The sequence below is a fragment of the Oncorhynchus nerka genome, linkage group LG11 (assembly GCF_034236695.1).
Source record: "Oncorhynchus nerka isolate Pitt River linkage group LG11, Oner_Uvic_2.0, whole genome shotgun sequence".
NCBI classification, from domain to species: domain Eukaryota; kingdom Metazoa; phylum Chordata; class Actinopteri; order Salmoniformes; family Salmonidae; genus Oncorhynchus; species Oncorhynchus nerka.
In genome coordinates this window covers 39,900,881-39,927,514 of record NC_088406.1, presented here as the reverse complement: position 1 = coordinate 39,927,514, position 26,634 = coordinate 39,900,881, and the positions used below count along the sequence as shown (strand labels likewise).

At 45.0% G+C, this 26,634-nt stretch overlaps 2 protein-coding genes and 4 non-coding genes across 9 annotated transcripts; 1 reads left to right on the top strand and 5 right to left on the bottom strand.

The window, feature by feature from the left end:
• Positions 1-1,817: 1,817 nt before the first annotated feature.
• LOC115136854 (small ribosomal subunit protein uS3-like) lies at positions 1,818-9,070 on the bottom strand. The gene is made up of 7 exons (XM_029672702.2): positions 8,966-9,070; positions 8,370-8,500; positions 4,950-5,043; positions 4,112-4,206; positions 3,347-3,534; positions 2,619-2,822; positions 1,818-1,890 (listed from the first exon to the last, which is right to left on the bottom strand). Exons 1-6 carry the CDS (start codon positions 8,993-8,995, stop codon positions 2,623-2,625), a joined length of 738 nt encoding a protein of 245 aa, XP_029528562.1. The 5' UTR covers positions 8,996-9,070; the 3' UTR covers positions 1,818-1,890; positions 2,619-2,622.
• LOC115137822 (small nucleolar RNA SNORD15) lies at positions 2,184-2,328 on the bottom strand. Its single transcript, XR_003864852.1, has one exon. It is a non-coding gene; the product is annotated as a small nucleolar RNA SNORD15 (small nucleolar RNA).
• LOC115137821 (small nucleolar RNA SNORD15) lies at positions 2,982-3,129 on the bottom strand. The gene has a single exon (XR_003864851.1). It is a non-coding gene; the product is annotated as a small nucleolar RNA SNORD15 (small nucleolar RNA).
• Positions 3,717-3,863, bottom strand: LOC115137820 (small nucleolar RNA SNORD15). Its single transcript, XR_003864850.1, has one exon. It is a non-coding gene; the product is annotated as a small nucleolar RNA SNORD15 (small nucleolar RNA).
• On the bottom strand, positions 4,490-4,637 carry LOC115137819 (small nucleolar RNA SNORD15). The gene has a single exon (XR_003864849.1). It is a non-coding gene; the product is annotated as a small nucleolar RNA SNORD15 (small nucleolar RNA).
• A 9-nt stretch (positions 9,071-9,079) lies between the features above and the next one.
• Positions 9,080-26,144, top strand: LOC115136853 (integrator complex subunit 4-like). 4 transcript variants are annotated; one of them, XM_065024518.1, is made up of 14 exons: positions 9,080-9,250; positions 10,857-11,035; positions 11,210-11,406; positions 11,605-11,747; positions 11,861-11,976; positions 12,042-12,175; positions 12,250-12,567; positions 13,284-13,414; positions 13,490-13,549; positions 13,815-13,974; positions 19,131-19,270; positions 19,601-19,705; positions 19,842-19,980; positions 20,466-26,144. In XM_065024518.1, the coding sequence occupies exons 2-12, from the start codon at positions 10,873-10,875 to the stop codon at positions 19,620-19,622; spliced, it is 1,584 nt and encodes a 527-aa protein (XP_064880590.1). In that variant the 5' UTR covers positions 9,080-9,250; positions 10,857-10,872; the 3' UTR covers positions 19,623-19,705; positions 19,842-19,980; positions 20,466-26,144. The 4 variants fall into 4 exon arrangements, with proteins under 4 accessions (XP_064880590.1, XP_064880589.1, XP_064880588.1 ...); XM_065024517.1 differs by lacking the exon at positions 9,080-9,250 and adding an exon at positions 9,257-9,540; XM_065024516.1 differs by lacking the exon at positions 9,080-9,250 and adding an exon at positions 9,557-10,475.
• Positions 26,145-26,634: the final 490 nt, after the last annotated feature.

Sequence of the window (26,634 nt, the reverse complement as noted above, 5' to 3'; positions counted from 1 at the left end):
TTGAACCAGTAGTTTGCCCTCCTGCACATACTCCGACTCCTTTAATAAGCAGGTTCATTTATATCTCCAGCCAATCGCAATCACTCTATCGAGACATATTGCAGACTTGTGGAAAATGATGTTGGACATCTCCTTAAGAATAAACAGGGATCCAAATCTTTCCATAATTTAGCTTTGCTTGATTTACAATTCGATAAGTCAGTCCTTATTCGTCCCGCTGATAAGGGTGGGTCGGTTGTACTCATGGATAGGACAGTTTATGTACATGAGTGTCATAATAGTGTCAATGAACTACCTTCCAGTGCCTGCATTGTAACATTGGCTGAAATAGTACTCACGCATAACTATTTCATGTTTCTAAATGATTTCTTTATTCAGACGAAAGGTACTGCTATGGGATCCCCCTTGGCTCCTAACTATGCTAATTTGTATGTAGGTTACATGGAGAAACAGCCTATTTTCAATCCTCTCAAATGTTTTCTTGCCTCACATCATTATTTGGTAACGGTACATTGATGATATTTTTGTTTATGGAGGGGTGATGCAAAACAGCTCCAGGCGTTCCATGCTTTTCTTAACTCTTGTTCTGAGCATCTGAGATTTACTATACAATCTGATACACGTCAAATCAGTTTTCTTGATCTTCTGATCTTGTGTGAAGACACTGATCTTTACAGGAAGCCTACTGATCGTAACAGTTTGAGGGCTGATAGTTGTCACCCACTTCCCTTGAAAATTTGACAGAAATTTGGCTGCGACGCAAAAAAAGTTCAAGGAGAGGAGCTACAATGATCAGATTAATATTGCAATTGAGAAAATTCAAAACATAACATTACCTTTTTCAAGGTCAGTCTCGCAAAGACTCATTCTTGCGTTCTAACTACCTGCTATTCAAAGTGCTCTGAACAAATTAAGGGAATTGTTCAAACATTGGCACATCCTAAAATCCGACGATCGTCTCAGTAATGTGTTTTCGGACCTTCCCTTGGTCGTATTCTCGCGGGGCAGAAATCTCAGAGACCAATTGGCAAACTGATTTTACCACCCCAAGATATTCCTGAACTGTGCCCCTACTGGATGTAAATTACAATTGTAATGGCTGTGCTCAAAGCAGTGGCACTTATTGATCCCAATAAAAGGTGTTATTACGTGCTCCACTAAGGCAGTTATTTATCTTATAACTTGTCCTTGTGGTAAAAATTATGTAGGTAAAACAAGGCGCGAATTAAAAGTACGTATCTCAGAACATCGTAGCACCATTGAGTGTAAAGACTTTACTTATCCAGTTGCGGCCCACTTCTTGGAGGCAGGCCACTCAATTTAGTCTCTGCGTTATATTGGCATCGAACATGTCACCCTCCCTAGGAGAGGGGGTGACCTTGATAATTTATTGTTAAAACGAGAAGCTGCCTGGATCTTTAATTTAAAGACCCTTGCTCCCTTCGGTCTCAACATAGACTTTGATCTGAAGCCATTCTTGTGACTTTGCCATTGTAATTGTTTGTAAGCTATGATTGTATGCTATCCATTTGTTCTTTGTATGACATTTTAATATTGGATTATTAACCAATATTGGCCATGATTACAGACACCTGTGTCTTTTGACACTATATGAGTCATCCCGCAGTGTTTGTGATTATACCCTGATGAAGACAGCTTGGCTGTCGAAACGTTGGTAATTACATTTTTGCATCTGAGCTCCTAGAGTGTGCGGCTCTTTTATTTTCAAGTTTTCTACTCCGCTAGCCAGCACCTCGTCTTAATAGGTGTGTGTTTCTTTTTCTTCTAGATGGAACAGAAAGTTGACAGACAAGGTGTATTTTCCAGGTTTTATTTTTGTACAGAAAGAAAATGCAGGGTCCTGCTTTCATCTGAACAAATGGTTGACACCTGGAGAAGAAAAGACAGAATATCCAACATTAGGACACCATCCCTAACCCTACCAGAATCTGGTATGTTGTGTATAATTTGTGAATTATACACAACATACAGTAGCTTAGCTAAATGCGCAACAGTCTAGAAACATCCTCAGCGTCAATTCCGCCACCAGTATATCGTCTGACTCAAATGGCACCCCATTCCAAATACACTGTACTGCTTTTGAACGGAGCCCTATGGGTCCTGGTCAAAAGTAGTGCAAAATTAAGGGAATGTGGTGCCATTTGAGACGCACATATTTGATAAATTCAGACAAATGCCTCAATGTCTTCAACTGAAGAGACACGCTGTTCTGGGGAACTGAACCCAGAGACACAGAACGTGACCCCGACCCAGTGACCCCAGACAGGCTGTGTTCCATTCAGACTCGTCATCGTATCATCACAGAAGGGAAGTGAAGTAAACAAACTGTGTATCCCACCCTGAGATAGACGCTTTGAGGGAGCATTTTAAAACGAGACAATCATGGGGAGTCCTTTCACTACCACAAGCCTTCTCCACAATTAATACTTCATCAATCTAGATTTAAAAATGATCTCCCAGATTTCATTTGTGGTGTTCCCCAACAATCCAAATTTTGAGTCACTGGTTAAATTTGGGTCCTGAGGCAAAACCAGTTGAGACTGATTTACAGTACTCTTCTACTATACGGTGGCTGGGTTAGTGTTAGGGTATAGTACCTGTCTATGCAGTGGGTACAGGAGTCGGTGGCATGGCTGCTGGGGCTTCTGGCTTGGCCCCCTTCTGCTCAGACACAGGGGTGGAGGGGATAGTCTCGTCTTTGGGCTCCACAATGCTCACATGGTCTGGCAGAGGCTTCTTGGGGCCGATCTTACCACTGGGGTCCCATGGTAACATGATTTTCACCTTGATGCCCAGCACACCTGACAGACAAAAACACATACATGAACACATCAGTGCCCTCTACCCAACAGTTACGCAGAACCATGAAGCATGTAGAATAGAGTATGAGGGTTAGCCTGTGTGTAGAGTAGCAAGAAAGAGGTTGATCATAATATAACTGGACTTAAGTAATTCCTGGCCCTTCTCAGACAAATGCCTCGATGTCTTCAATTGAAAAGACACGCTGCTCTGGGGAACTGAGCCCAGAGAAACAGAACGTGTCCCTGACCCAGTGACCGCAGAGACAAACCGTGTCTATTCCGACTCGTCATCGTATCATCACCGAAGGAAAACATTTCATCTTCATAAGCAACAGGCCAAATATTATACTGTTGATGACTCACCTTGACAGAGCAGAATAATCTAGGGGTAGGGTATAGAGGTTGATTTGGTATTCACCGTCTAACCATTAGTAGTATTATCTAGAGGTGGGGTATAGGGGTTGACTTGGGACTCGCTGTTTAGGGGTAGGGTAGTAGTGTCTAGGGGTTGATTTGGTACTCACCCTGTCGGAGCAGGACGTGGCGTACAGCAGTGTCTACATAGTAGTTGACTGGGTCTCCACTGTGGATCATCAGGCCATCAACAAATTTCATTGACTTGGCCCTCTGACCCCTCAGCTTCCCAGAAACTACCACTTCACAACCCTTAGAGCCACTCTCCATGATGAACCTCAGCACACCATAGCAAGCCCTGAAAGAGGGATAGAAGGAGGAAAGGGATGGAAAGAGGGATGGTGAAGGTGGAGAAAAGGCAGCGGGTGGGGGAGGGCGAGAGAGGATGAATGGGAGGGGGGTGTAAGTGAAAAATAAAATAGTTTTAATACTCGTGGCAACTATGAGATCACATCTAACATTATGAGCAATTTTGCTGGCCCTTCTCAGACAAATGCCTCGATGTCTTCAACTGAAGAGACACGCTGCTCTGGGGAACTGAACCCAGAGACACAGAACGTGTCCCTGACCTAGTGACCGCAGAGACTGACTGTCCCATTCCGACTCGTCATCGTATCATCACCGAAGGGAGACATTCTACTTCATATGAGAAAGTTCAAGAAAGTGGACTGTAACAGCAGGGGTATGTTCTGCTCAATGGATTCCTAGAGACACTCATGTTAGCATGCTAAGCTAACCAGGGGCTGCCTAAGATAGATATAGAACCTGCTTACATCCCAAATCCTAACCTGCTCCATTACAGGTTAATGCATAACTGACCATGAAGCAGTGTCTAGGTGCAACATGTTAGAGCTCACAGGCCAGGGTTGTCTTACCTACGTACAGCCAGTCCTCCCAGCAACTTGTAGCGCAGGGACTCAGCCTGAGCAATGGCACACAGACCTCGTGTTGCAACCTTCTCAGCATACAGCTAGAGGGAGAGAGTGGGGAAGTTAACCTTCTACACATACAGAGAGCGGGAGAGGCTACACAGCCTAATGCTTGAGAGCTTGGTATGGCTGCTGCAGTGTGATAGCCGCGGGACCACCACAGCAATGTAGCCTCACGATTCAAGTTCGTAAAATTGTTGTGGAAATAGTATCTAGAACGCCGACTACTTCATACGTCGCTGACTACCTTCTTACCCAACTAGCCACCTGACTACCTAACAAGAAAACATCTTGAATCCACACATTTCCTATACTGGATTGAGTCCTTCTCAGACAAATGCCTCGATGTCTTCAACTGAAGAGACACGCTGCTCTGGGGAACTGAACCCAGAGACACAGAACGTGTCCCTGACCCAGTGACCGCAGAGACAAACCGTGTCCATTCCGACTCGTCATCGTATCATCACTGAAGGAAAGTGGTTCCTGGTTAACAGTCTGGTGCAAAGGCAAAGCTAGAGCTTCTCCAGTCATAGACTACCTTCAGACACACACTTGAGGTTGGTTGTTGTAAGTTGATTAACACATTTAAAATCATCCCCAATGTGGAATTCACACTTGTTTCAATTTAAACTTCACAATCATATTCCTCTGTCCTCCAGAAGCCAAACCTCTTCTGAACCACAGTTGTCAGCTCCTTGATGTTGGGGTTAGGGAGTATGTCTAATGTTTACACATAAGCAGCTGTAGTGTGTCCGGTGGATGCATGTCAGTAGTGTGCGATTACCTCCACGTTGCCCTCGGGGAAGCCAAACCTCTTCTGAACAACAGCGGTCAGCTCCCGGATGCGACGGCCCTTCTCTCCCAGAACATTCTGGGTCCTGAAACAACAATAATCCATTCTAAATGTGCTTTGTATGCAATCAGTGTATTTTGTCTTTCTGAAAGCTCCAGCCGTATTTAACAGGTTTTTAATATTTAAAAAATGTTTGAGTTAGTAAACGCAGATTAGTTTGAATGGTGCAGGACAGTAGCTGGAAGGCGCCAGTGTTCTCATTATGATAAAAACACTTTGGCAAAATGGCCAAACCCTAACCCACCATATCTCTAACTCACCACCTAAACAAGATTTTTTGTGTTGAGCAGTTGCACACGAGACAGTCTAATTTGCACCCGTCTCTGTGGACTAAAATACCACTGTCCAAGAAGGGGAGTGTGAAACATAAGAAACATCTCACTCCAGAATGTTTGGTTTTGGTGATTTAAGTTAATGCATTCAATTATTATTAGTCATTTATTGTTCTCATTATGGGAGTTGACACATTGTTTGCAGAGCTCACAAAACATGCTACACTTGTGAGAAACATGATTTATTTCATTCCATTCACAAGTTGTCAATTTATTGTATTTTGTTTGAAGCGCTACTGCCAATGTTGAGTAAGGACATGATTACACATAGAAGTAGGCCCAGGCTACCTGACCTGTGCCTAAATGTAGGCCACAAATGTGGCCATCTGCGAATGTCTGATAGTTAAGACAATCCGAAATACTCACCACCACTAATGAGCTACGGAGCTTCTCAAAGTAATGTTCTTCACCTCAAAACTAAATCTGTTTTCAACTCCATCGAGGAACTATCCTCATTCTCAATGCATTAGAAAAATATTTACAGGTCTCTCCCTTTTGATAACCACTCGTCACGAAAGGGAAAAATGTAAAGCTCTGATCTGGTATTTTATTGACGTTTCGACTGGATTACTTCTTATTCCTTTCACAAATAAATAGCCTACAGCAGTGTCTGTCAACTAGCACCTTCTGGTGAACACAGTAGATACAATGTTTCAAGTTCTTTCAGAAATGCCATGAACAGCCAATGTGATTTATAGGGTATTTTCTGCCAGCATTCTGTAATGTTTTTTAATTTGCTTTATGTAGGCTACTTTTTAACATAGTTGGTGATATAAGTTCATTTTAGATTTCAATTAGATAGAACTTTGATTAACCAAATGATAATGATTTTGAGAGAAAGACCATAATAAAATAAATGAAACTGTTCCATGAAAATCACAACTCATATTCAAAATGGAAATGGTTGCCGACCTATTACCGGCAACTTCAGGAGCATAATGGCAGAATCTACGGGGCCGGCTGCAGGAGGATGGTCGGGAACAGGGTTCTTAATGATTTAATCAAACGGCATGCTTAAAGCATCAGACAAGCTCAGTAGATAGTTGATTTTATTAAAAGACATGGGGGGTGTCTATATGGTCAACATTCACAAGGCCGCAGGGCCAGACAGATTACCAGGACGTGTACTGCGAGCATGCGCTGACCAACTAGCAAGTGTCTTCACTGACACTTTCAACCTCTCCCTGTCCGAGTCTAATACCACCATGTTTTAAGCAAACCACCATAGTGCCTGTGCCCAAGAACACTGAGGTAACCTGCCTAAATGACTACCGACCCGTAGCACTCACATCTATAACCACGAAGTGCTTTGAAAGGCAGGTCATGGCTCACATTAACACTATTATCCCAGAAACCCTAGACCTACTCACCCCAACAGATCCACAGATGATGCAATATACAGTGGGGCAAAAAAGTATTTAGTCAGACACCAATTGTGCAAGTTCTCCCACTTAAAAAGACGAGGCCTGTATTTTTCATAGGTACAACTCTGACAGACAAAATAAGGGAAAAAAAAAATCCAGAAAATCACATTATTTGAACTTGTTATCAGTATAAGACACCTGTCCACAACCTCAAACAGTCACACTCCAAACTCCACTATGGCCAAGACCAAAGAGCTGTCAAAGAACACCAGAAACAAGATTGTAGACCTGCACCAGGCTGGGAAGACTGAATCTGCAATAGGTAAGCAGCTTGGTTTGAAGAAATCAACTGTGGGAGCAATTATTAGGAAATGGAAGACATACAAGAGCACTGATAATCTCCCTCGATCTGGGGCTCCACGCAAGTTCTCACCCCGTGGGGTCAAAATGATCACAAGAACGGTGAGCAAAAAATCCCAGAACCACACGGGGGGACCTAGTGAATGACCTGCAGAGAGCTGGGACGAAAGTAACAAAGCCTACCATTAGTAACACACTACGCCGCCAGGGACTCAAATCCTGCAGTGTCAGACGTGTCCCCCTGCTCAAGCCAGTACATTTCCAGGTCTGTCTGAAGTTTGCTAGAGAGCATTTGGATGATCCAGTAGAAGATTGGGAGAATGTCATATGGTCAGATGAAACCAAAATGGAACTTTTTGGTAAAAACTCAACTCGTCATGTTTGGAGGACAAAGAATGCTGAGTTGCATCCAAAGAACACCATACCTACTGTGAACCATGTGGGTGGAAACATCATGCTTTGGGGCTGTTTTTCTGCAAAGGGCCCAGGACGACTGATCCGTGCAAAGGAAAGATTCATGAGATTTTGAGTGAAACCCTTCCATCAGCAAGGGCATTGAAGATGAAACGTGGCTGGGTCTTTCAGCGTGACAATGACCCCAAACACACCGCCCGGGCAACGAAGGACTGGCTTCGTAAGAAGTATTTCAAGGTCCTGGAGTGGCCTAGCCAGTCTCCAGATCTCAACCGTCCGCAGGGCACTACAGAGGGAAGTGTGAACAGCCCAGTACATCACTGGGGCCAAGCTTCCTGCCATCCAGGACCTCTATACCAGTGTGTCAGAGCTTCTATCTCCAATCCATAAGACTCCTGAACACCTAATCAAATGGCTACCCATACTATTTGCATTGCCCCCCACACCGCGGCGACTTGTTATCATCAATGTGCCACCCCATATTGACTAATGGTACCCCCTGTATATTGTCCCGCTATTGTTATTTTACTGGTGCTCTTTAATTACCGCTTACTTTTATTTCTTATCCATATTTTGTATTACTGCATTGTTGGCTCATATGTAAGCATTTCACTGTAAGGTTGTTGTATTCTATTTTAGCACCTGCATTCCTTAGTACTTATTCGCATTATGTAATCATTATGGGACATACTTTCGGCTTGCGTTTGGGAAAAAATTGCCCCCTTGTGCACTACCCGTAATACAGTATATCTCGGCATGGCACGGTATAAAAGTCTGGATACCGCCCAATCCCAACCCTTATACAAATAATTATACTACCAACAATAAACCTTTTAAAGCCTGAATAACACCACTAGCTACCAACATACCAGTAACGTTACCTTGTGGCCAGGATTATGATCTCGGTCCTGGTCGGAGTCACACGCACCTCCACGCCGGAATACCCATCTTCCGCAAGCTCGCGCGTCAGAAACTCGTTCAGCTCGGCTTTGAAGATTCCGTCCGCGACAAACTAACGAAGGATAACACAAGGTTGTAAGGAACATGCTTGTAGTCACATAGCCACTAGTGAACGTGCATCAGGTAGCATCATTGGCCAACAAGTTACAGAGCTGGTGAACTGTAACGTTAGCGCCAAAGTTAAAATAAAGTATCCTGCCACCTGCGTGACTTTAACATTAGCCAACTAGACACTGACCACTAATCTAGACATCACTTCAACAATCAGAGTTGCAACTAAATTATTTTAAGCTTACTCGCTAGCACGGTATAAAAGGCAACCGGTGACACGTTCACTAGCGGAGTGAGGATTCCTGTACCCGTAACTAGCATCTGTGGTAATCCTCTTTAGTCTAGGGGACGAGGACGCCGAGCAATACTACAACCAACTCCATATTCATACTGCTAACACATGGCATCCGAATTTGCTACAAATGCATTGCTATAAAGAGCATTTTGAGACGAAATGTGAACTGACCTTCCTCTTCTTTGAGATTTGCACAGCCATCTTACTGGAGGCCGCTGACAGGAAAGAATTTGTTAAGGAACCGGAAGTATATTTATACCAATAATTGCGTATTCCGTCGACACTTGATGACGATGTGTTGGGAGCTTTCAAAAAAAAAAATACTAGTAGCTACCGTTAGCTAAACAACGAACGTTAACTTCGTTGGAAATGGCAGCACATCTCAAAAAGCGAGTTTACGAACAATTATCTATCCACCTGTGGAACGGTTGTTAAGACACTAACAGCTTACAGACGGTAGGCAATTAAGGTCACAGTTATAAAAATGTAGGACACTAAAGAGGCCTTTCTAGAAAGATGCCCAGGGTCCCTGCTCATCTGTGTGAACGTGCCTTAGGCATGCTGCAAGGAGGCATGAGGACTGCAGATGTGGCCAGGGCAATACATTGCAATGTCCATACTGTGAGAATCCCAATACAGCACTACAGGGAGACCGTACGGACAGCTGATTGTCCTCGCAGTGACAGACCACGTGTAACAACACCTGCACAGGATCGGTACATCCGAACATCACACCTGTATGACAGGTACAGGATGGCAACAACAACTGCCCGAGTTACACCAGGAACGCACAATCCCTCCATCAGTGCTTAGACTGTCCACAGTAGGCCGAGAGAGGCTGGACTGAGGGCTTGTAGGCCTGTTGTAAGGCAGGTCCTCACCAGACATCACCGGCAACAATGGGCACAAACCCACTGTCGCTGGACGAGACAGGACTGGCAAAAAGTGCTCTTCACTGATGAGTCACGGTTTTGTCTCACTGGGGGTGATGGTCGGATTTGCGTTTATCGTCGAAAGAATGAGCGTTACACCGAGGCCTGTACTCTGGAGCGGGATCAATTTGAAGGGGGAGTGTCTGGGGCGGTGTGTCACAGCATCATCGGGCTGAGCTTGTTGTCATTGCAGGCAATCTCAACACTGTGCATTAGAGGGAAGACATCCTCCCTCATGTGGTACCCTTCCTGCAGGCTCATCCTGACATGACCCTCCAGCACGACAACGCTGTGTGTTAGAGGGAAGACATCCTCCCTCATGTGGTACCCTTCCTGCAGGCTCATCCTGACATGACCCTCCAGCACGACAACGCTGTGTGTTAGAGGGAAGACATCCTCCCTCATGTGATACCCTTCCTGCAGGCTCATCCTGACATGACCCTCCAGCACGACAACGCTGTGTGTTAGAGGGAAGACATCCTCCCTCATGTGGTACCCTTCCTACAGGCTCATCCTGACATGACCCTCCAGCACGACAACGCTGTGTGTTACAGGGAAGACATCCTCCCTCGTGTGGTACCCTTCCTGCAGGCTCATCCTGACATGACCCTCCAGCACGACAATGCCACCAGCCATGCTGCTCGTTCTGTGCGTGATTTCCTGCAAGGCAGGAATGTCAGTATTCTGCCATGCCCAGCGAAGAGCCTGGATCTCAATCCCATTGAGCACATCTGGGACCTGTTGGATCGGTGAGGGCTAGGGCCATTCCCCCCCAGAAATGTCCGTGAACTTGCAGGTGCCTTGGTGGAAGAGTGGGGTAACATCCCACAGCAAGAACTGGCAAATCTGGTGCCGTCAATGAGGAGATACACTGCAGTACTTAATGCAGCTGGTGGCCACACCAGATACTGACTGTACTGACACCCCCCCCCCCGCGTTCAGGGACACATTATTACATTTCTGTTAGTCACATGTCTGTGGAACTAGTTCAGTTTATGTCACAGTTGTTGAATCTCGTTATGTTCATACAAATATGTTTTCTGAAAATAAATGCAGTTGACAGTGAGAGGACGTTTATTTTTTTGCTGCGTTTATAATATATATGTACGTGTGTGTTATCTATATTTCAGAGGAAACGTACTGCTCATGAGCGGGCCAAGGAGCTCTATGCGTTTCCTCCCCGAATTCTCCTCGGGGAGGAAATGGGCTGATGATGCTCCCAAGGAGAAGGTGGACACCTCCGCTGTCAACCTGATCGCCTCGGGGGCCTGCGGAGCCTTTGTACACGGACTGGAGGACGAGATGTACGGTAAGTGCGTGTGTATCGGCAGGGTGTGTGTGTGTGTGTCAGTGTTTGTGTTTGGGGGATGCCTCTGTGTGTGGTGTGATGTTTATTTAATTTTCTCCTGTGTAAAGGCTGTGAGAGGGAGAGAGTGTTGTGTGTGTGTAAATGATAATGTGCCTGTGTGTTTTTTATCTGTAGAGGTGCGTATTGCTGCTGTGGATGCCTTCTCTGCTCTCGCCCAATCATCTGCCAGCTTTGCTGAGATGTGCCTGGACGATGAGATGTTTAACGATGAGATTGAGGCGGTCAGGCTGCAGTCCATCCACGTCCTCAGACAGATCTCTACTAACACCCTGAGAGAAGACCAGCTGGATACTGTACTGGCTGTACTAGAGGTAATACACACACCAACACAGATATGGAGACATACACACACACACACGCAGATTCTCACATGCACGCACCAACACACACACGCATGCGCACACATACACTTTTCACACTTACAAGGTGAAAGAAGAACATTTCTAAATTATAAAATATATATACTTTTATGGATAATAATAAACAACTGAAATGTGTAACCTGTGTAGGACTCGTCTCGTGACATCAGAGAGGCGCTACATGAGTTGCTGTGTTTCACCAATGTGTCGACTAAAGAGTGTATCCAACTGGCTCTGCTGGAGCTGCTGAAAAATCTCACCAAGTACCCCACTGACCGCAACTCTGTCTGGAAGTAAGCCTGTGTGTGTGTCAATTTGCAAGTGATTCAATAAAAAGCTTTTTACAAGTCAACACTCTCTCTTTCTGTCTCTTTCTCTTCATCTCTCCCCCTCTCAATCTCTCTAGGTGTCTAAAGTTTCTAGGTTGTCGTCATCCTACCCTGGTATTACCGCTGGTTCCAGAGCTGCTCAGTACTCACCCTTACTTCCACACCCCTGAACCAGACATGGATGGCCCTGACTGTATCCTACACACACACACACACACACCCCTATACCTATTGTGTGGTCCTGACCTAGCGTAACAGATATTGCAGTGTTGGTGCTGGTGTTCAACGCAGCTCAGTCTTGTCCCACCATGACAGCTCTGTTCTCAGACCACACCTTTAGACATTACACCTACCTACGGGACAGCCTCTCTCACCTAGTACCTCCTCTCAGGGTAAGACACACACCCCTTTCAGACAGTAGACCCATGCTGAGACCCACTGTGTTGTAATGTATGTGTGTGTGTAGTTACCAGGGAGGAAGCAGGCCCCAGGTGGGAGTGGTATAGAAGGTTCCAGGAGTGTGGAGTCTGCTCAGCTGGTCCTCCAACAGAGTCTGAGCAGAGTTAGCACCATACAAAACCTACAGGACCCCGGGGCTCAGGACCTGCTAAACTTTACTATCACACACACACATTCTATCAAAACATTAAAAACACATTTTGAAGTGACTATTTTGTGTGTGTGTCTCAGAGATCTACAGAGACTGGGGGAGCTACAGACAGAGCTGGCAGGGGCTGCTGACTTTTTTGCCACCTACCTCCGCTGCCAACTACTGCTCACCAAGGTGTCTCTGGATAGACAGATTTGAAATGGAAGGGATACAGGCAGTTGGGCGATATGAGTTGAAGGGGGATTGAACCCCGGTCTCCAGTGGGAAGAGGAGCACATACACTGAGTGTACAAAGCATTAGGAACACCTTCCTAATATTGAGTTGCACCCCCTTTTGCCCTCAGAACAGCCTCAATTCATTGGCCATGGACTCTACAAGGTGTCAAAAGTGTTCCACAGGGATGTTTGGCCCATGTTGACTCCAATGCGTCCCACAGTTGTCAAGTTGGCTGGATGTCCTTTGGGTGGTGAACCATCGTAGATACACACGGGAAACTGTTGAGTGTGAAAAACCCAGCAGCGTTGCCGTTCTTGATACACACAAACCGGTGAACCTGGCACTTACTACCATATCCCGTTTAAAGACACATCTTTTGTCTTCCCCATTCACCCTCTGAAAGGCACACATACACAATCCATATCTCAATTGTCTCAAGGCTTAACAATCCTTCTTTAACCTGTCTCCTCCCCTTCATCTGCACTGATTGAAGTGGATTTAACAAGTGACATCAACAAGAGTACCCTGGTCAGTCTGTCAAGGAAAGAGCAAGTGTTTTGTACACTCCGTGTGTATGTGTCTTCAGCCGGTGGCATTAACCCTAGACAGTAATGTGATATGCAAAGCTTTGTGTATATAATGTCATGGTGTGTGTGTGTGTGTGTGTTTGTAGATGCTGGAGGAGACGTATAAACGGGTGTTCCTATATAATGGTCTGGAGAACAGACAGGTGGCCACCATACACCATGTCAGACTACAGGCTAAGGCCTTACAGCGAGTTCTGACTGCCCGTACTAGGCGAGGGTTAGTACACACACAAACACCCCCACCGTCCATGTCTATAACTGTCAAGCAGCTCAACCCCTCTCATCTCTGCAGAGTTGAACCTCTCATCAATGTCTGTGAGAAGTTCCTTCAGGAGGTTGAATCCTTTCAGAGGTATATTATCTCTTTTTTTTAATCATCATTTCATCTACCAATCATTTCATCTATTTTATTTCATAAACGTTTGATATCGTTGAAAACAAAAAAGACAGAATATTTGTCCTATAAAAGAAAAGAAGCAGAAACTGATGCATTTGTAATTAATTGGGCAACTGAATTGTTGTTTTAATTTATCGCCACATGGTGGCAACATTGACCTTGCAGAAAGCACACCCTTTTCTTTTGGTATTCTGATGAATCCTAACCTCTATGCCTCCAGGCTGTTTGTGGTGGAGCTGCCCCACCTCCAGGAAAGTTTTGTGGGGAAGCTGTTGGGTGTGAGTCCCAGGCTGTCGGCCTGCAAGCCTGGAGAACTGGTCAAGATTCTTCAGACCACACTGAGACAGAGTGGTTTCTTAAACCTTCAATTTCCTAAACAGGTACACAGAACACATACAGTGCCTTGCGAAAGTATTCGGCCCCCTTGAACTTTGCGACCTTTTGCCACATTTCAGGCTTCAAACATAAAGATATAAAACTGTATTTTTTTGTGAAGAATCAACAACAAGTGGGACACAATCATGAAGTGGAACGACATTTATTGGATATTTCAAACTTTTTTAACAAATCAAAAACTGAAAAATTGGGCGTGCAAAATTATTCAGCCCCCTTAAGTTAATACTTTGTAGCGCCAAATCAAATCAAATTTTATTTGTCACATACACATGGTTAGCAGATGTTAATGCGAGTGTAGCGAAATGCTTGTGCTTCTAGTTCCGACAATGCAGTGATAACCAACAAGTAATCTAACTAACAATTCCAAAACTACTGTCTTATACACAGTGTAAGGGGATAAGGAATATGTACATAAGGATATATGAATGAGTGATGGTACAGAGCAGCATACAGTCGATGGTATCGAGTACAGTATATACATATGAGATGAGTATGTAGACAAAGTAAACAAAGTGGCATAGTTAAAGTGGCTAGTGATACATGTATTACATAAGGATGCAGTCGATGATGTAGAGTACAGTATATACGTATGCATATGAGATGAATAATGTAGGGTAAGTAACATTATATAAGGTAGCATTGTTTAAAGTGGCTAGTGATATATTTACATCATTTCCCATCAATTCCCATTATTAAAGTGGCTGGAGTTGGGTCAGTGTCAATGACAGTGTGTTGGCAGCAGCCACTCAATGTTAGTGGTGGCTGTTTAACAGTCTGATGGCCTTGAAATAGAAGCTGTTTTTCAGTCTCTCGGTCCCAGCTTTGATGCACCTGTACTGACCTCGCCTTCTGGATGATAGCGGGGTGAACAGGCAGTGGTTCGGGTGGTTGATGTCCTTGATGATCTTTATGGCCTTCCTGTAACATCGGGTGGTGTAGGTGTCCTGGAGGGCAGGTAGTTTGCCCCCGGTGATGCGTTGTGCAGACCTCACTACCCTCTGGAGAGCCTTACGGTTGAGGGCGGAGCAGTTGCCGTACCAGGCGGTGATACAGCCCATCCAGGATGCTCTCGATTGTGCATCTGTAGAAGTTTGTGAGTGCTTTTGGTGACAAGCCAAATTTCTTCAGCCTCCTGAGGTTGAAGAGGCGCTGCTGCGCCTTCTTCACGACGCTGTCAGTGTGAGTGGACCAATTCAGTTTGTCTGTGATGTGTATGCCGAGGAACTTAAAACTTGCTACCCTCTCCACTACTGTTCCATCGATGTGGATAGGGGGGTGTTCCCTCTGCTGTTTCCTGAAGTCCACAATCATCTCCTTAGTTTTGTTGACGTTGAGTGTGAGGTTATTTTCCTGACACCACACTCCGAGGGCCCTCACCTCCTCCCTGTAGGCCGTCTCGTCGTTGTTGGTAATCAAGCCTACCACTGTTGTGTCGTCCGCAAACTTGATGATTGAGTTGGAGGCGTGGGTGAACAGGGAGTACAGGAGAGGGCTCAGAACGCACCCTTGTGGGGCCCCCGTGTTGAGGATCAGCGGGGAGGAGATGTTGTTGCCTACCCTCACCACCTGGGGCGGCCCGTCAGGAAGTCAGTACCCAGTTGCACAGGGCGGGGTCGAGACCCAGGGTCTCGAGCTTGATGACGAGCTTGGAGGGTACTATGGTGTTGAATGCCGAGCTGTAGTCGATGAACAGCATTCTCACATAGGTATTCCTCTTGTCCAGGTGGGTTAGGGCAGTGTGCAGTGTGGTTGAGATTGCATCGTCTGTGGACCTATTTGGGCGGTAAGCAAATTGGAGTGGGTCTAGGGTGTCAGGTAGGGTGGAGGTGATATGGTCCTTGACTAGTCTCTCAAAGCACTTCATGATGACGGAAGTGAGTGCTACGGGGCGGTAGTCGTTTAGCTCAGTTACCTTAGCTTTCTTGGGAACAGGAACAATGGTGGCCCTCTTGAAGCATGTGGGAACAGCAGACTGGTATAGGGATTGATTGAATATGTCCGTAAACACACCGGCCAGCTGGTCTGCGCATGCTCTGAGGGCGCGGCTGGGGATGCCGTCTGGGCCTGCAGCCTTGCGAGGGTTAACACGTTTAAATGTCTTACTCACCTTGGCTGCAGTGAAGGAGAGACCGCATGTTTTCGTTGCAGGCCGTGTCAGTGGCACTGTATTGTCCTCAAAGCGGGCAAAAAAGTTATTTAGTCTGCCTGGGAGCAAGACATCCTGGTCCGTGACTGGGCTGGGTTTCTTCTTGTAGTCCGTGATTGACTGTAGACCCTGCCACATGCCTCTTGTGTCTGAGCCATTGAATTGAGATTCCACTTTGTCTCTGTACTGACGCTTAGCTTGTTTAATAGCCTTGCGGAGGGAATAGCTGCATTGTTTATATTCGGACATGTTACCAGACACCTTGCCCTGATTAAAAGCAGTGGTTCGCGCTTTCAGTTTCACGCGAATGCTGCCATCAATCCACGGTTTCTGGTTTGGGAATGTTTTTATCGTTGCTATGGGAACGACATCTTCGACGCACGTTCTAATGAACTCGCACACCGAATCAGCGTATTCGTCAATATTTTCATCTGACGCAATACGAAACATGTCCCAGTCCACGTGATGGAAGCAGTCTTGGAGTGTGGAGTCCGCTTGGTCTGACCAGCGTTGGACAGACCTCAGCGTGGGAGCCTCTTGTTTTAGTTTCTGCCTGTAGGCAGGGATCAGCAAAATGGAGTCGTCAGCTTTTCCGAAAGGGGGGCGGGGCAGGGCCTTATATGCGTCGCGGAAGTTAGAGTAACAATGATCCAAGGTCTTACCACCCCTGGTTGCGCAATCGATATGCTGATAAAATTTAGGGAGTCTTGTTTTCAGATTAGCTTTGTTAAAATCCCCAGCTACAATGAATGCAGCCTCCGGATAAATGGTTTCCAGTTTGCAAAGAGTTAAATAAAGTTCGTTCAGAGCCATCGATGTGTCTGCTTGGGGGGAATATATACGGCTGTGATTATAATCGAAGAGAATTCTCTTGGAAGATAATGCGGTCTACATTTGATTGTGAGGAATTCTAAATCAGGTGAACAGAAGGATTTGAGTTCCTGTATGTTTCCTTCATCACACCATGTCTCGTTAGTCATGAGGCATACGCCCCCGCCACTCTTCTTACCAGAAAGATGTTTGTTTCTGTCGGCGCGATGCGTGGAGAAACCCGTTGGCTGCACCGCATCGGATAGCGTCTTCCCAGTAAGCCATGTTTCCGTGAAGCAGAGAACGTTGCAGTCTCTGATGTCCCTCTGGAATGCTACCCTTGCTCGGATTTCGTCAACCTTGTTGTCAAGAGACTGGACATTGGCAAGAAGAATGCTGGGGAGTGGTGCGCGATGTGCCCTTTTTCGGAGTCTGACCAGAACACCGCCTCGTTTCCCTCTTTTTCGGAGTCGTTTCCTTGGGTCGCTGCATGCGATCCATTCCGTTGTCCTGTTTGTAAGGCAGAACACAGGATCCGCGTCACGGAAAACATATTCTTGGTCGTACTGATGGTGAGTTGACGCTGATCTTATATTCAGTAGTTCTTCTCGACTGTATGTAATGAAACCTAAGATGACCTGGGGTACTAATGTAAGAAATAACACGTAAAAAAACAAAAAACTGCATAGTTTCCTAGGAACGCGAAGCGAGGCGGCCATCTCAGTCGGCGCCGGTGGTCCACCTTTTGCTGCAATTACAGCTGTAAGTCGCTTGGGGTATGTCTCTATCAGTTTTGCACATCGAGAGACTGAACATTTTTCCCATTCCTCCTTGCAAAACAGATCGAGCTCAGTGAGGTTGGATGGAGAGCATTTGTGAACAGCAGTTTTCAGTTCTTTCCACAGATTCTCGATTGGATTCAGGTCTGGACTTTGACTTGGCCATTCTAACACCTGGATATGTTTATTTTTTAACCATTCCATTGTAGATTTTGCTTTATGTTTTGGATCATTGTCTTGTTGGAAGACAAATCTCCGTCCCAGTCTCAGGTCTTTTGCAGACTCCATCAGGTTTTCTTCCAGAATGGTCCTGTATTTGGCTCCATCCATCTTCCCATCAATTTTAACCATCTTCCCTGTCCCTGCTGAAAAAAAGCAGGCCCAAACCATGATACTGCCACCACCATGTTTGACAGTGGGGATGGTGTGTTCAGGGTGATGAGCTGTGTTGCTTTTACGCCAACCATAACGTTTTGCATTGTTACCAAAAAGTTCAATTTTGGTTTCATCTGACCAGAGCACCTTCTTCCACATGTTTGGTGTGTCTCCCAGGTGGCTTGTGGCAAACTTTAAACAACACTTTTTATGGATATCTTTAAGAAATGGCTTTCTTCTTGCCACTCTTCCATAAAGGCCAGATTTGTGCAATATACGACTGATTGTTGTCCTATGGACAGAGTCTCCCACCTCAGCTGTAGATCTCTGCAGTTCATCCAGAGTGATAATGGGCCTCTTGGCTGCATCTCTGATCAGTCTTCTCCTTGTATGAGCTGAAAGTTTAGAGGGACGGCCAGGTCTTGGTAGATTTGCAGTGGTCTGATACTCCTTCCATTTCAATATTATCGCTTGCACAGTGCTCCTTGGGATGTTTAAAGCTTGGGAAATCTTTTTGTATCCAAATCCTGCTTTAAACTTCTTCACAACAGTATCTCGGACCTGCCTGGTGTGTTCCTTGTTCTTCATGATGCTCTCTGCGGTTTTAACGGACCTCTGAGACTATCACAGTGCAGGTGCATTTATACAGAGACTTGATTACACACAGGTGGATTGTATTTATCATCATTAGTCATTTAGGTCAACATTGGATCATTCAGAGATCCTCACTGAACTTCTGGAGAGAGTTTGCTGCACTGAAAGTAAAGGGGCTGAATAATTTTGCACGCCCAATTTCTCTGTTTTTGATTTGTTAAAAAAGTTTGAAATATCCAATAAATGTCGTTCCACTTCATGATTGTGTCCCACTTGTTGTTGATTCCTCACAAAAAAATACAGTTTTATATCTTTATGTTTGAAGCCTGAAATGTGGCAAAAGGTCACAAAGTTCAAGGGGGCCGAATACTTTCGCAAGGCACTGTACATACACACACAGGTATTTGACCCAGGTGTGGTTTGTATTGGTTGGCAGGTCCAGCGTGCATCAGCGACCATCATTGAGCCGACAGGAGAGTCTGACAACCCGCTGCGTTTCACCTCTGGCCTGGTGGTGGCGCTAGACATCGACGCTACGCTGGAGCACGTACAAGACCCCCACAACACAAAGTACAGGTACACAACCTGTTATATAAGGGCTCTGGTACACAACCCTTGGCTGCGTTCCGATTCTCCAAACTTCTCCTAAAATGTGCACTCATACACTCACCCTCATGGATTTAAAAGGAATTAACTGGAATATGGTGTTAACTCCCTCCAGCCATGCTTGCACCAATCCAATGTACATGCACATTTCTGGGTGAAGGGTAGAGAATCAGAATGGAGCCTTTGTTCAGGACCCTAGCGGTATATAACCTGTGCCATCTCCTCTCTCCTGCTCATGGATGAAGTGTTTGTCCCAGTTGTAATAGTTTGCTTTGTCTTTTACACACACACACACTGTAGCCAGACGGCCAGTCTCATGTGATTCAGCCTAAACCTGGAGACTTCAGGAGTCCTGGACCACACCGCCACCGCCTCATCACACAGGTCTACTTGTCTCATGGACTGGTGAGGACACACACTGTCTCACAGCACATGGACTAGTGGGGGGCACACCCACACGCATTTTACCTGTCTCACTCTGCATGGACCGGTAAGGACACAAATTTACCCCGGCCCCTTTCTCTCGGTCTTTCTCTCAAAGGCGTATCAGATCAAAGTGAGGCTGCTGGCCTACAGCTCATCTTGTCTCTAAGACAGCGTGGAGCGACAGCAGCATTGAAGGCCTCCAGCCAGCAGAGGGTGCCACTGGGGGAACCATTCCCTTCAGCAAACTTGTCAAGGTCTTCATCATGCCCAAACCTGCCCGCCGCTGACACCAAACACACCTCTTTAAACATCCATCTCCCTTTCCCTATCCTCTTCCTCTAGTCTTTTCTATCTTGTCTGTTGTCTTCTACCTCTCCCACCCCTGACCTGCTTCTCCTCAGCCATTGGTGCAGACCTCAAAGCTGGTGCTTCCTTACTGTGTTCATTTTGCAAAACAATATATTTGTTAGTGGCTGGCTGACTAACTGACTGGCCTTTATTCTCAACTAGAATGAGAATGCGTCCCAAATAGGTCCCTATTCCATATATAGTGCACTACTTTTGGCTACTGTAAAGGGAATAGGGTGCCATTTGGAATTCCGCACGAGACTAAGCCAGAGTATCACTGAGGTCACCTGTCTGATCTATGTGTTGCTATTCCTAGTTGTTATAGTTAAGGACAAACTTTTTTTGAATGACAATAAATGAAACCAGATGGTATGTGGTATGATTTCATCAGCAGGTAGAGTGGAAGACGCCACCCACCTTGGCCCCCTGGCCAACCAGGTTGTTGTATTCTGTGATGGCCTTCACGATCTGCAGCACCCTCAGTTCCACTCCTCTCTGTCACACAAAGTCCACAGTTGAGGAAGGGACCTTTTTAAAGAGAGCGTGTTCAACATTGCAGCTGACTTTAAAAGACAAATTCCACCCGAAAACTATCATTTTGTTTTTGTTTCATTAATCCATTGTTGACATAGTCTCAACTTGATTGCTGACAAGCGAAACATGTTTTAAAGATACGTAACATTTCCAAATACATAAATCATTCCCTTATGATGCAATTTGTATCATATCTTGCTGCGGGGAGGATTTCTGTATTTTGAAAGTTAAATCAAATAAAAACAATTGTCACATGCGCCGAATACAACAGGTTACACCTTACAGTGAAATGCTTACAAGCCCTTAACCAACAATGCAGTTTTAAGAAAATGCCCCCCCCCCCAAAGAAAAAGTAAGAGATGAGAATAACAAATCATTAAAGAGCAGCAGCAAATAACAATAGCAAGGCTATATACAGGAGGTACAGGTACAGAGTCAATGTGCGGGGGCACTGGTGTCGAGGTAATTGAGGTAATATGCACATGTAGGTAGAGTTATTAAAGAGACTGCATAGATAATAACAGAGAGTAGCAGCAGCGTAGAAGAGGGTGGGGGGAAGGGCAATGCAAATAGTCTGGGTTGACATTTGACTAGCTGTTCAGGAGTCTTATGGCTTGGAGGTAGAAGCTATTTAGAAGCCTCTTGGACCTTGACTTGGCACTCCGGTACCGCTTGCCGTGCGGTAGCAGAGAGAACAGTCTATGACTAGGGTGGCTGGAGTCTGACAATTTTTAGGGCCTTCCTCTGACACCGCCTGGTATAGAGGTCCTGGGTGGCAGGAAGCTTGACCCCGGTGATGTACCGCAGCCGGAGGCCGAGCAGTTGCCATACCAGGCAGTGATGCAACCCGTCAGGATGCTCTCGATGGTGCAGCTGTAAAACCTTTTGAGGATCTGAGGACCCATGCAAAATCTTTTCAGTCTCTTGAGGGGGAATAGGTTTTGTTGTGCCCTGTTCACGACTGTCTTGGGGTGCTTGGACCATGTTAGTTTGCTGGTGATGTGGACACCAAGGAACTTGAAGCTCTCCACCTGCTCCACTACAGCCCCGTCGATAAGAATGGGGGTGCTCAGTCCTCCTTTTCCTGTAGTCCACAATCATCTCCTTTGTCTTGATCACGTTGAGGGAGAGGTTGTTGTCCTTGCACCACAAGGTCAGGTCTCTGACCTCCCCTATAGGCTGTCTCATCATTGTTGGTGATCAGGCCTACCACTGTTGTGTCATTGGCAAACTTAATGATGGTGTTGGAGTCGTGCCTGGCCGTGCGATCAGGATCCAGTTGCAGAGAAAGGTATTTAGTCCCAGGGTCCTTAGCTTAGTGATGAGCTTTGAGGGCACTATGGTGTTGAACTCTGAGCTGTAGTCAATGAATAGCATTCTCACATAGGTGATCCTTTTGTCCAGGTGTGAAAGAGCAGTGTGGAGTGTAATAGAGATGGTATCATCTGTGGATCTGTTGGTGCGATATGCAAATTGGAGAGGGTCTAGTGTTTCTGGGATAATGGTGGTGATGTGAGCCATGACCAGCCTTTTCAAAGCATTTCATGGCTACAAACGTGAGTGCTACGGGTCGGTAGTCATTTAGGTAGGTTACTTTAGTGTTCTTGGGCACAGGGACTATGGTGGTCTGCTTGAAACATGTTGGTATTACAGACAGGGAGAGGTTGAAAATGTCAGTGAAGACACTTGCCAGTTGGTCAGTGCATGCTCAGAGTACACGTCCTGGTAATCCATCTGGCCCTGCGGCCTTGTGAATGTTGACCATATAGACACACCCCTGACCTGTTTAAAGGTCTTACTCACATCGGCTGCAGAGAGCGTGATCACACACCGGAACAGCTGGTGCTCTCATGCATGTTTCAGTGTTACTTGCCTAGAAGTTATTTAGCTCGTCTGGTAGGCTCGTGTCAATGGGCAACTCTCGGCTGTGCTTCCCTTTTGTAGTCTGTAATAGTTTGCAAGCCCTACCACATCCGACTGGCGTCGGAGCCGGTGTAGTACGATTCGATCTTAGTCTTGTATTGATGCTTTGCCTGTTTGATGGTCCGTCGGAGGGGATAGCGGGATTTCTTATAAGCTTCCGGATTAGAGTTCCGCTCCTTGAAAGCGGCAGCTCTAGCCTTTAGCTCAGTGCGAATGTTGCCTGTAATCCATGGCTTCTGGTTGGGGTATGTACGTACAGTCGTCCAAATAAGCCCAAGAATTGAGGAATTTTTGTATGGAGGTCAATGAGTTTTGAATTTGGTCAACAAAAATGCAATTGCTAATTTGCTACGTTATATTTGATTGTAAGTAATTTTTGTAATGTTTAGGTTGTTATGAATGCAGTGATAAGTGGACGCCTGTGGCATATCAGCAACTTACCCAAAAACTACTATATTGTAGTTGTCCCTGTTGTCATAGAGATATATAGAGGACTCATCATGGATTTAATTCATTTTAGCATGGACATTGCCATTTGAAGGCTTCCAACATGTTAAAGTAGTCAACTGGGTGGGGATTCCTATGAGTTGGGAAAAAATCAGTCAATGAAGAAACATATTGTATTACTTTATAAAGGAGATAGCCTCAATGGCAATGTCTATTGCTGTCAGATGCTATAATGGCACAGATACATAGATGAGTCCTCTATATATCTCTATGGGCTATTGTTCACACGTATCTGTGCTCTCATTGGTTAGAATAGTCCCACCTGATCTCACCTCCCACCTACCTTCCATCTTTGAGGACATTTATTTCCATTGTTAGATTGGTCATTCTAATATCTTGTCAATATAATAAACATTTTTGGGGTAAATGTGCCTCACTCATGCCCTGCCCGATGACCAGCGTCTCCACCCCCTTCTGAAGTACCTCCTCCAGATCTGCAGGCTGCACTCCAGGGTGATGCTACACACAAAGTGTGTAGTGACATTATTGTAAAGACATTAGTGACATTCTCATCAAATAAGGTGCAGCCCATGTCCATCTCTATGTGCTGTCCGTCCTATTATCATCCAAACTTACGTCCGTCTCAGTCTCTCCAGTCCCAGGCGCGGCTTCCCCCGGGCCACACCTTATAGGAAGAGGAGCAGCCCTTCACCTTCATGTGTCTCCAGGAAAGGGAAGCGATCTATGGTGACGACATGGGGCATGTGTTGTGTCTCAGGTGCTGCAGGCACATTTGGAAACAAATGCAGCGTTTTTAATCTAAAAGGTGGCCTAGCAACAGGGGGCTTGCCGGTTGTGAATGCTGCTGGGGAATAAGACAGGAACCGGAGGGTACTATCCATGGCTCACAGGGGCCGCCCTGCTCAAACCTCTCCAATCTCTGTGTTGGTGTGTCTTTCAGAGGGGTTGTCAACTTGAGAGCAATGCTGCAAGAAATATGGATATATAAAGTATTCTAATAAAACATAAGCACATCTAGTGAGAAACATTTCGAAAGTTGAATCCCTATGAACTATTAGATCGTATCTGTTCACGTGACCATGTAAACAAACTGGTGAACTGTAGCAAGAGCACTCAAACAAGTTTAAAAACCCTAACAAATAGACGAACGATACGCTCAAATGTCACTATCATTTACTACAGATGTCTGTTGGTATATTTTATGTCCGTCAGTCGTGATTACTACTTTTCCTTACTAGTTCGTTCCCTGCCAACCTGACTAAAGAGTTTTATACCTTAACCAAAGCATGTCGTTTCCAATGGGAACAAATGAGCCATAGTGAGCAGAGCCAAGCACGAGCTTGCGAGATCCTATTGGCGCGTTCTAGCAGCATCTGCATATTTCCGTTAGGGAACACCCACTCTGTGAAGTGCGCGTGTGCGATAACTCATTTCGCATTTGCACTCCTTCTAAACAACACGATTTAAAAAAAACTTTTGCAAATGGTAAAGTTTACAAACCTTAGTCCACTCTGTTCATAAAACCGTATTGAGATCAAATGTTTCATCGATGAGAACATTTGCAGAATTTCGGCCAAAATCCATCTTCTCCCACTCCCCGGCATTGGGCTTCCTCTCGCTACCATATTTGGTAGTGCGTGGAATCACCAAGCGGATGCCTCACATTTAACCATCAAGTGAAATATCTGACCCATTGTTGTGGCCTGACTGCTACTTCCGTGAAGGGGTGGGCGTGTTCCGAATCGTTGTCAAGTTGCTGATGCTGCAGCGTTGTTGAACTTTGCAGACAGAAATGTCATGACTCGAGCTGATGTGATTGCTTATTACATATACCAGAGAAGTATATATGTTCTATATCATAGATATCTATCTGAACGTTGGCCAACGTTGTCTCCTACTGAAAGTGGCCATGATAAAATGTGGACTGGCTAATGGATAAATGTATCTCAAGGCCATCAGACTGTTAAACAGCCACCATTAACATTGAGTGGCTGTTGCCAACACACTGTCATTGACACTGACCCAACTCCAGCCACTTTAATAATGGGAATTGATGGGAAATGATGTAAATATATCACTAGCCACTTTAAACAATGCTACCTTATATAATGTTACTTACCCTACATTATTCATCTCATATGCATACGTATATACTGTACTCTACATCATCGACTGCATCCTTATGTAATACATGTATCACTAGCCACTTTAACTATGCCACTTTTTTTACTTTGTCTACATACTCATCTCATATGTATATACTGTACTCGATACCATCTACTGTATGCTGCTCTGTACCATCACTCATTCATATATCCTTATGTACATATTCTTTATCCCCTTACACTGTGTATAAGAGAGTAGTTTTGGAATTGTTAGTTAGATTACTTGTTGGTTATCACTGCATTGTCGGAACTAGAAGCACAAGCATTTCGCTACACTCGCATTAACATCTGCTAACCATGTGTATGTGACAAATAAAATGTGATTTGATTTGATGTATTAACTCAACGTTTGAAGCAAGAGCTGTTTGTCCCACCGAGTTCATCCAATTAACCATTTATTTTATACACTTTTTTTCTACATGGACTTTTATGTTGTGTGTGTGAGTCCCTCCCATTTTCTAAAAGGCTATTATACTGCCTTTAGGTTCCCATTCCTCCTGTTGTCACTGTAACCTGTCCAAAGGGGAATAATGATGCTGCAAATGCATTTGATAAGAACAAATATTTAATTTTGTTTATCCACATTAACATATGCATCACAATCTGGCTTCTGGGCCCAGAAAGCCTATTTCTAGACTAAAAAGGACTTCTCCACACCGCATACGCCACATATAAAAATAACAGTTCTGGGTCTTTATATAAATAATGGGGCCAATGTGTGACATTTGGATCAAGATATCAAAATGGTTTGAAACTAAAATAAAAATTATTTTCAAGCAGTTCCACGTGTATTTAGAGTAATAAAAGTGAATATATGCAAATTGGCCCATAACTCCACCTATACAACAACATTGGACTATAATCCTTTAAGCAGGGTTCATAAAGACATTGTCAAGTCAAATTCAAGGACTTTCAGGGACTTTTTCAAGCGATTAATTGTAATTTTCAAGGACCTCCAATTGTACATATAGGGCTTAAAATGTTTTTAAAAAAGATATATAAACACAACAATTTCAAAGATTTTACTGTGTTACAGTTCTAATAAGGAAATTAGTCAATTGAAATTGATTAGGCCCTAATCTATGGACTTCACATGACTGGGCTGGGGTGCAGCCATGGGTCAGGCCCAGCCAATCAGAGTTTTTTCCCTACAAAAGAGCTTTATTAGACAGGTAAACTCCTCTGAAGAAGACAGATGTGGAGGTCTTGGGCTGGCATGGTTACACGTGGTCTGCGGTTGTGAGGCCGGTTAAACGTACTGCCAAATTCTCTAAAACAATGTTGGAGGTGGCTTATGGGAGAGAAATTAACATTAAATTCCCTGGCAACAGCTCTGCTGGACATTCTTGCAGTCAGCGTGCCAATTGCACACTCTCTCAAAACATCTGTGGCATTGTGTTGTGTGACAAAACTTCACATTTTATAGTAGCCTTTTGTCCCCAGGTTGCACCTGTGTAATGATCATGCCTG

Excerpts from the sequence above, each read along its gene's own strand:
- LOC115136854 (XM_029672702.2), bottom strand. The coding sequence starts at position 8,995 with ATGGCTGTGCAAATCTCAAAGAAGAGGAAG. Across the intron at positions 8,501-8,965 it reads AAATCTCAAAGAAGAGGAAG|TTTGTCGCGGACGGAATCTT; the intron begins GTCAGTTCACAT and ends ATCCTTCGTTAG. Across the intron at positions 4,207-4,949 it reads TCCCCGAGGGCAACGTGGAG|CTGTATGCTGAGAAGGTTGC; the intron begins GTAATCGCACAC and ends CTCTCCCTCTAG.
- LOC115136853 (XM_065024517.1), top strand. The coding sequence starts at position 9,311 with ATGCCCAGGGTCCCTGCTCATCTGTGTGAACGTGCCTTAGGCATGCTG. Across the intron at positions 11,036-11,209 it reads ACTGGAGGACGAGATGTACG|AGGTGCGTATTGCTGCTGTG; the intron begins GTAAGTGCGTGT and ends TTTTATCTGTAG. Across the intron at positions 12,568-13,283 it reads GCCAACTACTGCTCACCAAG|ATGCTGGAGGAGACGTATAA; the intron begins GTGTCTCTGGAT and ends GTGTGTTTGTAG.